This window comes from Dipodomys ordii, unplaced genomic scaffold (genome assembly GCF_000151885.1).
Source record: "Dipodomys ordii isolate 6190 unplaced genomic scaffold, Dord_2.0 Scaffold99, whole genome shotgun sequence".
Taxonomy (NCBI): Eukaryota; Metazoa; Chordata; class Mammalia; order Rodentia; family Heteromyidae; genus Dipodomys; species Dipodomys ordii.
In genome coordinates, this window is record NW_012267315.1 from 7,897,214 (window position 1) to 7,907,623 (window position 10,410).

Consider the following 10,410-nt stretch of genomic DNA (forward strand, 5'->3'; position numbering starts at 1 on the left):
GTCTCTTAAGACTTTTCCTGCCTGGGCTGACTTTGAACTGTGATCCTCAGATCTCAGCCTCCTGAGTAATTAGGATTACAGATATAAGCCACAGGTGCTTGGTCTTTTGTTGTTGTTGTTGTTGTTGAGGGTGGGGACTTTTGCTCTTTGTGTGGCAACGTGTAGTAAGCTTGCTGTGTGAATATTGAGTCTCTGTGGTCAGTCTGCTGCCCTGCTTTGATTACTTCCCTCAGGTTGTTACAGATCTTGGTGGTGGCAATCTTTAGTGGTTTTCTAGGTGCGAGTCTGTGGCTTGGCCAGAACCAACTGGTGATGTTTCTTGCAGGCATTCGCCCCTACAAATGTGATGTCTGCAACAAGGCCTTCACTCAGCGCTGCTCGCTGGAGTCCCACCTGAAGAAGATCCATGGGGTGCAGCAGCAGTATGCCTACAAGCAGCGCCGAGACAAGCTCTATGTCTGTGAGGATTGTGGCTACACAGGCCCCACCCAGGAAGACCTGTACCTGCATGTGAACAGTGCCCATCCGGGCAGCACGTTTCTCAAAAAGACATCCAAAAAACTGGCGGCCCTGTTGCAGAGCAAGCTGACATCCACACACCAGGAGAGAATCACTCTGAGCGAGGAGGAGGAAAGGAAGTGAGGACATGTAGGGGAGGAGAGATACCAGCCTCACCACCTTTACCTGGATTTTGGTTGTGAGGGTGTTCCTCCCACCCAACCTTTATCCCACTGGCTGTTTTTTAATGACAAGTGTTCAGTTCCCCTGTGTCCTTTCTGGATGGAGCAGTAGGATCTCTTCGCAGGTCTTTAGTTACCCTGCCACATCTGACCCTGTACTGCGTGTCGTGTTGAACTTGGTTGCGTCAACCAAAGTCTGTTTTCTACACTCCATGTTTTGTGGTTGTTGTTGTTGCTTTGTTTTTAAGTAGAATTTTCATACACGGACAGAGGGGTACTCTTGAAGAGACTATCATTTTATGGTGCCTTGAAATGCTACTCAAGCCAGGAAAATGAATATGTTGACAGAGTTTACAGAATTATTTTAATAAATGAAACATTCAAGTGAGTGAAACCCTGTTACAAACCCTGTTTAGGGTTTTTTGTGTGATTTTTGGACTCCAAGTAACTTGGGAGAAGTTTGAGTTGTATTGGTGAGGAAGCAAATCAATCTTTCTTCCTTCCTCCCTCCCTCCCTCCCTCCCTCTCTCCCTCCCTCCTTACCTTCCTCTTTCCCTCTCTTCCTCCCTCCCTCCCTTTTTCTTTTTTGCCAGTCCTGGGGCTTGAACTCAACCTGGGCACTGTCCCTGAGCTTCTTTTGCTCAAGGCTAGCATTCTACCACTTGAGCCACAGTGCCACTTCTGGCTTTTTCTGTTTATGTGTTAATGAGGAATTGAACCCAGAGCTTCATGCATGCTAGGCAAGCATTCTACCACTGAGCTACATTCCCAGCCCAAGGAAACTAATCTTGATTGTTGGGTAGAACAGATGGTTGGTGGAAAACCCAGCACTGGGCAGCTACCTTTGGTGACTTCCCTCTTGCTCCCTACTTTAGAGTCCCATCCCCATAGGCAGAGGAGGTTAGCAATCAAGGCCACCTTGAGATGGGGTTGGAAAATGGAAATAGCCTGCCCAGGGGATGATAAGACATTTCCATGGTACTTCCATGTTGGGAAGGGCAGAACATGGGTCCAGACCCTCCTTTGGGAAGCCCCTTGGTCAGGAAAGCCTCAGACTCATAAGCTGCTGGGTGAGTTGAACAGGACAGGCTGGTCAGCCATGGCACTTTTTTTTTTTTTGTCGGTTGTGAGGCTTGAACTCTGGGCCTGAGTGCGCTCCCTCAGCTCTTCAGCTCAAGGCCAGCACTCTACCACTTGAGCCACAGTGCACTTTCAGCTTTTTCTGCTAATGTGGTGCTGAAGAATCAAACCCAGAGCCTCATGTATGCAAGGCAAGCACTCCACCACTGAGCCATCTTCCCAGCCCCCAGATTTTTTTTTTTTGCTGGTCCTGGGGCTTGAACTAAGGGCCTGGGCACTGTCCCTGAGCTCTTCAGTTCAAGGCCAGCACTCTACCACTTGAGTACAGTGCCACTTCCGGCTTTTGACGAATCAAACCCAGGGCTTCATGCATACTAAGCAAACACTCTACCACTAAGCCACATACCAAGACTTGTGTGTGTGTGTGTGTGTGTGTGTGTGTGTGTTTGTTGGCCCTGGGGCAAGGCCTGGGCACTCTTCCTGAGCTTTTGTACTCAAGGTTGGAGTGCTACCAATTGAGCCACAGATCCATTTCCAGCTTTTTAGTGGTTAATTGGAGATGAGTATCTCATGGACTTTCCTGCCTAGGCTGGCTTTGAACCACACAATTCTCAGATCTCAGCCTCCTGAATAGCTAGGATTACAGACATGCACTACCAGTGCCTAGCTGGCCAAATTTTTATTAAATAGAACTCTTTTGAAAGCCAGGTTGAAAGGGGTAAGCAGAGAAAGACATGTACTCCCTAAAGACTAAGGCTTCAGTTTCAGGTGTAGCCAGAGCTTAAACAATGTCCTCCTCTCTCATCTTCAACTCTATGTCTTACCTCCATTTTCCCCATGGTAGTTTTTTCTCAGCCAGGCTCTTGTGGAGACTCATCCACTGTCAGGGCTTCTATCCCAATGTATGGTAGCCCAGGAAATGATTTCCTTTTCAGACTGAGACCTTGGGTTTGGCTTTGGAACTCACTTGAACCATCACTATGTCCTGGGGATGCATGGTGCCCTTTTGGCCCAGGCATGAGCCACATGCTTTTGCTTCCATCCAATCAGGTACAGCAAGCAGGTCAGTCATGCCCCTGGGAAGGTGATGCCCCAGAAGGAAGTCAGGATGCCAAGATCTGAAGGGGAAATGGATGTTAGGCTGGCATGGTGGTTAAGAGAAAACACAGCTCCTATGCAAAGGTGCCTGGCAAAAATTCTGTGGTATAAAGGAGAGAAGGTTGTTTCTCATGTGGCAGTTTCTAGGTTTTGTGGTTCTCCTAGTCCATCACTCAGGGACCCAGGTTTCATGTTGTGCTGCCATGTGACACGTGTCATTATCCCAGGATCTTGTCAGCCTGTGGATGGTTGAAGCTGGGAGTCCATGGGCCTCAGAGGGGTCCTAATGGTTTTGCTTCCTTGACAAGTAGATTCTGAGGCAAAGGTTCAAATTCTAGTATCCTGCTTAGGAGCTGATCCCGTGAAGCATCTGTAGAAGTATGGACCTCTAGGGTTACAAGAAGGAAAAGTCAGTAAAGGGAATAGAACCAAGAGTCACTGCTGCATACAACTGAGTTTAATCCCCCACCCCCCAGGGGCCTCTGAGAGGTAGGAAAGGAGGGACAAGAAACTATTAACTTCTTGTCCATTTTCGCTTGAATATCATCTAACTGTTCATTTCTGGGCCCTTCTAACCTGCACATGCTGGCATTGGCCAAGCATGTGTCCTGAGCCTGGAAAAATCCCTGGACAGAGTTTCAGAGTGAGTTAGGATCACCTTCACACAGTCCTGAAAGCTAACAAAATGTGGGCTGGGTGACAGCCATGTTTGTGACAGGTACAGAAGGATTATAGCTTACCACCCAAAGGTGCCAGCCTACATGAGGCAGTAACTGGAGCCACGGGGAGGATTTAGCTACAACTTGATGGCAGTTAATATAGGGAAGATACACTCTTCTCAGCCATATATTGACACCAATGGATTATGGTGGCTGACTCATGTTCTCTGCCATAGCAGGCAAAACCAACTGATAATCCATCTCAGCTTTCGAATCCCCTCCCCATCCCAACCTTGCTGTCTTGTCCTGTCCTGACCAGTTACTTGCCAGGATATCTGGCTAATTTAGGACACTGGTTATCAGTCCTGGAACCTGGGGTCTCTTAGTGACTGAAATCAGAACTATGAGCTATTGAGTCCAGCCACAATATCTGCTTTGGGTTGGCATTAGGTCATTACAGTGGCTGAGATCTTAGGCTTGAAGTTCAAAGTCAGCCCAGATAGAAAAGTCCATAAAACTCTTACCTCCAATTAACCAGTAAAAAATGTAGGAGTAGGACTGGGAAGGTGGCTCAGTGATAGAGTGCTTGCTTGCCTTGCATGCATGAGGCCCTGGGTTCGATTCCTCAGCACCACATAAGCAAAAAGAAAAAAAGCCGGAAGTGGCGCTGTGGCTCAAGTGGTAGAGCACTAGCCTTGAGCTGAAGAGCCTAGGGATAGTGCCCAGGCCCAGAATTCAAGTCCCACGACCGGAACCCCCCCCCACCTCACCCCCTAAAAAAAAGCTAGATGTGCCGGGCGCCCGTGGCTCATGCCTGTAATCCTAGCTACTCAGGAGGCTGAGATCTGAGGATCACGGTTCAAAGCCAGCCCGCGCAGGAAAGTCTGTGAGACTCTTATCTCCAATAAACCACTCCAAAACCAAAAGTGGCACTGTGACTCAAGTGGTAGAGCGCTCACCTTGAGCTGAAGAGCTCAGGGACAGTGCCCAAGCCCAGAGTTCAAGCCCCATGACCGACAAAAAAAAGCTATAAGTATGACTCAAGTGGTAGAGCACCAAGCTTGAGTGAAAAAGTGATAACGTGAGGCCCTGAGTGCGGTCAAGCCTCAGTACCAGCACCAACAGACACACACACACACACACACAAACACAGTCACACACAGACACACACATATAGATGTTCATGTTGTGCTTGAAAGAAGGGTCTATTGGGTGTTTATTTTTAGAAAAGGATTTATTTTGTGACTGTCTTAGCTTGTGTACAAGAAGTAAAGGAGGGGCTGGGAAGGTGGCTCAGTGGTAGAGCGCTTGCCTTGCATGCATGAGGCCCTGGGTTCGATTTCTCAGCACTACATAAGCAGAAAAAGCTGGAAGTGGTGCTGTGGCTCAAGTGGTAAAGCACTAGCCTTGAGCTGAAGAGCTGAGGGACAGTGCCCAGGCCCAGAGTTCAGGCACCATGACTGGCAAAAAAATAAATAAATAAAGAAGAAGAAGTAAAGGATGAGAGGGATTCTGGGAAAAGTTTTATTGAGGGAGAATCTCAGGGAAAAAAAAAGGGGGGGGGAGCTGAAGAAAGCAAAGCCTGCTAAAATCTAGGCATAGCAAGGTCCTGGGGTTACTGAGGAGTATAAAGCTTACCACAGAAACCTGATCATGAGAAAGGGGCCAATTATCACACATGACTGACACCTTAGTGTGTGTTTGAGAGAGGGAGACACAGAGACAGAGACAGAGAGAGGAAGAGGAAGAGAGTAGGAATTTTCAGTTATGCCTATGAGCCCTTTAGTAAGAACCCAATATTCAAGTAGCTAGTTCACTTGGAGGTCTCTGGGGCGAGGAAAGAAAAATTACAGGAGTGGACTTTTTGCCCCAGTCCTGGGGCTTGAACTCAGGGCCCGGGCACTGTCCCCGAGCTTATTTTGCTCAAACCTAGCACTCTATCAGCTTTTTCTGTTTATGTGGTACTGAAGAATCAAACCCAGGGCTTTATGCATGCTAAGCAAGCACTCTACCTCTGAGCCACATTCCCAACCCAGGAATGGATTCTTAGAGGCAAATAAAAATAGAGGTCCACAGGCCCCACACAGGATCTGTCTCCTCCTTGGAATATTGGTGTTTTGATAAAGGTTCTGCTTTTGGAACTAAAGGAGTAAACTGGTTATTGCGAATTATGGGGTATCTTTAGAAGAAGTTTTTCAAATGTTTATATAATAATGTATGCAGAGAAATGTCATCCCTCCACATTGGTCCATTATCTGCCAAGTTTCTCCTCTGCCAACACAATTAGCCACTGTTATTAGCTTCTTGTGTAACTTTCCTGAGCTTCTTTGCCCATATATAAGCAAATATGAATAGGTGTATTCTTGCTTTCCACCGTCTTTCCTTTGATGTTTTAATTAGCAGACAGTATACTATACACACTATTTGGTAACAGGAATTTTTCTTTTAATAATACACCCAGGGCTGAGGTTATAGCTCAAAGGATAAAGCACTTGCCTAACACACAAAAGGCCCAATATAGTCCTTTCCAGAATAGTACTCTTCTTGACAGCTGTCTAGTGTTGTGTCATATGGATATACCATAATTTAGCTCACCAGTCTTCTATTGATAGACATTTATGTGGTTTCTAATGTCATGTTGCTATAGCTAACTACTACAATGAGTAACTGTGTCATTTCACATACATACAATCATATCTGTGGGATAAAGTCCCAGAAATGCAATTGTCAGTACTTAGAATGTCATATGATTATGGGTCACTTGTAATTTTCAGTTCCTTTTCTTGTGAACTGCATGAATGACTATATTTCTACTGAATTGTTAGTCTGTTTTATTCCTACACATTTTTTTTTAAATTTTCAGTGCTGGGGTTGGAACTCAGGGCCTTATACATTCTATGCAAGTGCTGTACTACTTCCCATTCCCTCTGTCTAACTTGGAGGAGTGGTGAATTAAAAAAAAACAAAACAGGAAATATAGCATATGTATATTTCTGGTACTGGGGCTTGAACTCAGGGCCTGGGCACTGGGCCTGAGCTTCTTTAGCTCAAGGCTAACACTCTTCCACTTGAGCCATAGTGCCACTTCCAGCTTTTTCTGTTTATGTGGTAGTGAGGAATCAAACCCAGGGCTTTGTGCATGCTAGACAACACTCTACAAGTAAGCTACATTCCCAGCCCTGTGATATATATGGTTTTCTTCTTTTCTTTTCCTTTTTTTTTTCTCTTCAGAGCTGAAGACCAAACACTGAATTCAAAGCCTTGTACTTGAGAGGCAAGTGCTCTTCCACTGAGCTAAATCCCTAATCCCCCCTTTCTTTCTTTCTTTTCTTCTTCCTTCCTTTCCTCTTTCTTTCTCCCTTTCTCTTTCTCTCTCTTTTTCTCTCTCTCTTTCTTCCTCCCTCCCTCCCTCCCTCTCTTCCTTCCTTCCTTCCTTGTTGATTATGGGGCTTGAACTCAAGGCTAGCGCCCTACCACTTAAGCCGCTGTGCCACTTCTGGTTTTCTGGTGACTAATTGGAGATAAGAGTCTCACAGACTTTCCTGCATGGGCTGGCTTTGAAATGAGATCCTCAGATCTCAGCCTCCTAAGTAGCTAGGATTACAGGCCTGAGCCACAGGTGCTTGGCTCTTTCTTTTCTTCTTTTTTTTTTTGTGATGGTACAGGGGCTTGAATTCAGGGCCTCTCACTCTTGCTTAGCTTTTTCCAGTCAAGGCTGGTGCTTTACCACATGTCACACATCCGTTTCCAGCTTTTTACTAATTAATGGGCCATAAAAATCTCAGATTGATAAGATTTTTCTTGCCTGAGCTGGCTTTAAACTAAGATCCTCAGATCTCAGTCTTCTGAGTAGCTAGAATCACAGGCATGAGCTATTGGCACCTAGCATTGCTGGTTTTCTTAACATTGGTAAATAGAGCTCAATTACCCTTACAGAAAACTGCCAATTTGCAACCTGTCTTGTGCCAACATTGTATCACTATGCTTTTGGAGTTTTGCCCATCTGATAAGGGAGAAATAGTTTTTCATTGTTATTTTGTTTCACATTTGTGTTACTACAAGTGATAGAAAGAGATTCAATGTTTTCTTTTCTTTTTTTAAATCAGTGGTGGGGCTTGAATTCTGGGCCAGGGCACTGTCCCTGAGCTCTTCAGCTCAAGACAAGCACTCTACTACTTGAGCCACAGCACCACTTCCGGTTTTCTGGTGGTTAATTGTATATTAGTCTCATGGATGTTCCTGTTGGAGCTGACTTTGACCTTCGATCCTCAGATTTCAGCCTCCTGATTAGCTAGGATTACAGGCATGAGGCACCGGTGCCTGGCTTCAATGTTTTGTCTTATGACTATGGGCTGTTTGTTTCTGTGAACTGCCTAAATATCTGCTTTCCCATTGAGTTTTTGCCACTCTTCTCCATCATTTTTTTCTTTGTTATCTTGAAGTTTTTGTTTGATTGCTTGCTTGAGTATAGAAAATTTTAGCCTTTTGTGATTTAAGTAATTCGTTTTATTCCTAAACGTAATTTGGCTTTTGATATTGCTCCCTTTTTATTCTTTTTTTTTTTGCTGGTCATGGACCTGAACTCTGGGCCTGGGCGCTGTCCCTCAGCTCTTCAGCTCAAGGCTAGTGCTCTACCACTTGAGCCACAGCACCACTTCCAGCTTTTTCTGTTTATGTGGTGCTGAGGAATCAAACCCAGGGCTCATGCATGCTAGGCAAGCGCTCTACCACTAAGCCACATTCCCAGCCCAGCTTTTTTGCTCATGGCTGACACTCTAGCACTTAGAGCCACATCTCCACTTCCAGCTTTTTGCTTGTTATTTGAAGATAAGAGTTTCTCATATTTGTCCTTTCTGGCTAGCTCCCAATTATAATTCTCAGATCTCAGCCTCTTGAATAGCTAGGATTATAGGCACGAGCCAGTAACACCCCAACTGCTGGTTATTTTGATACAGGAATTTTGGAACTGTTCTGCCTGGGCTGGCCTCAAACTTTGATTCTACTGCTCTTGGCCAGGGTTACAGGTATGAGACACTGATGCCCAGGTAGATTTTGGGGTGGTTTGAATTAGTCCATCTTTTTCTTTTAGGAGTGCTAGAGATAGACTCATAGTTAGAAAGACCTTTTTCGCACTCCAAGGTTATATCCGAGTTCTGCCATGCTTTTTTTTTTTCTAGGACTTTAATGGCTTCATTTTTATCATGTATAAATCTTTGATCTGTTTGGACTATTTCCTGGTATATGGTGGGAGGTATGGCTCCAACTTTATCATTTTCCAGATGGCTGACAAGAGATATTTTTTAACAGGGAGCTGGTCCAAAACACACCAGAGAACACTTTCTTCAGGAAAAGGTCACCCGCCTCAGCAGAAGGTGTGCGAATTATAGTAAGGAGCAGTTTTCTTTAATTAGCAAAGATTCATTTGTTCAACAAATATTTCTCCAGTGCCCACAGTATGCTGGGTACTTTTCTAGATATGGAAGCCAGAAAAGGGGGGTGGGGAGGGAAGATGATAGTTTCTGAATTTAAGGAGGGCACATTGTCTTGGGGGAAGACAGATAATAAATAAACAAGAAAATAAATATATACCACAGTAGATACTGCAGAGAAAAAATACGGTGTTCCAGTTACTATGGCTGTGTATCTCACTAGGCCAAAACTACAGAGTCTGTCCATCAGTGGTTTGAACAGAGCCCCCAGCCCAGCATAGGGCTCCCAACTGAAGTCTTGAAGGTTAGTACCCCAATCATCTGAAGGCTGGTCACTTGTGTATTCGATGGTCAAAGCTGCCTGATAGTAGGAGGCTTTCATTCTATTCCTCATGGACGTCCCTTGTGGTCTCTCCTTAGGAGCTAGCTTGGGCTTTAATGACATGGTAAATTCTGAGTAGGAACCTAAGACTTAGCTAGGAGGCTTCCCATTTGCTAAGTAGCTGCTCTATCACGTGAGCCACACTACAGCCCTTCCCATTCTTCCTGCTTGGTGATGGAAGCTCTTGCAAACTGCTTCCTACCCTGATGTGACAAAGTTTGGAGGAGAGGACCTTCATGAGATCTGAGCAGATGCCAGCACCATGTCCCTAAATAAACCTCTTCTTCATTAGCAACCTATGTCAGATATATTTCTTACTGTGATAAAAACTGATGAATACATTTTGCTTTATTGATTCTCCCTTAACTCTGTAGCTTCTGTACTGCCATGCCTGGGGACTCTTCCCCTCACTGGAATATGAGGGCATCATGGCTTCATGCTCCTGGTATCTTAGCAACACTTGACTCTCCCCTGCGCCCCACAGCTCCTCCATAACTCCACACACCTACTCCATATGACCTTGTGCTGAAGAGTCACTTGGATGTCTTATTAGTAACTTCCTAAGATTCAAACCTGAACTGATTCCCACCCTTTGCTAACAAAGCTCACTCATAGTCACTCTTATCAGAAAACGTTGCCTTGGTGCTTCTAGTTGCTCAAAGCAAAACCTTTGGAGTCCTTCTGGATCACAGTGACTATATAATTCATTATACAAAGGCTGGGAATGTGGCTTAGTGGTAGAGTGTTTGCCTTGCATGCATGAAGCCCAGGGTTCCATTCTTCAGTACCATTTACACTGAAAAAGCTGGAAGTGGTGCTGGGGCTCAAGTGGTAGAGTGCTAGCCTTGAGCAAACGAAGCTCAGAGACATGCCCAGGCCCTGAGTTCAAGCCCCAGGACTGGAAAACAACACACACACACACACACACACACACACACACACACTTCATTACACAAACCAGAAATGCCACAGACAAATAAGGATATATGGTCTATTCTTTTTTTTTTTTTTTTTTGGGTCCGGTCGTGGGGCCTGAACTCTGGGCCTGGGCGCTGTCCCTCAGCTCTTCAGCTCAAGGCTAG

General features: G+C 45.3%; 1 protein-coding gene across 1 annotated transcript in view; it reads left to right on the plus strand.

The window, feature by feature from the left end:
• The window catches only part of Ovol2 (ovo-like zinc finger 2), a 31,958-nt gene extending 31,009 nt beyond the window's left edge, over positions 1 to 949 (plus strand). Inside the window, exon 4 of the mRNA XM_013027066.1 lies at positions 326 to 949. Within this exon, the coding sequence (XP_012882520.1) occupies positions 326 to 642 (317 nt within the window). The 3' untranslated portion in view covers positions 643 to 949. The remainder of the gene's footprint in view (positions 1 to 325) is intronic.
• The last annotated feature ends 9,461 nt before the right edge of the window (positions 950 to 10,410 follow it).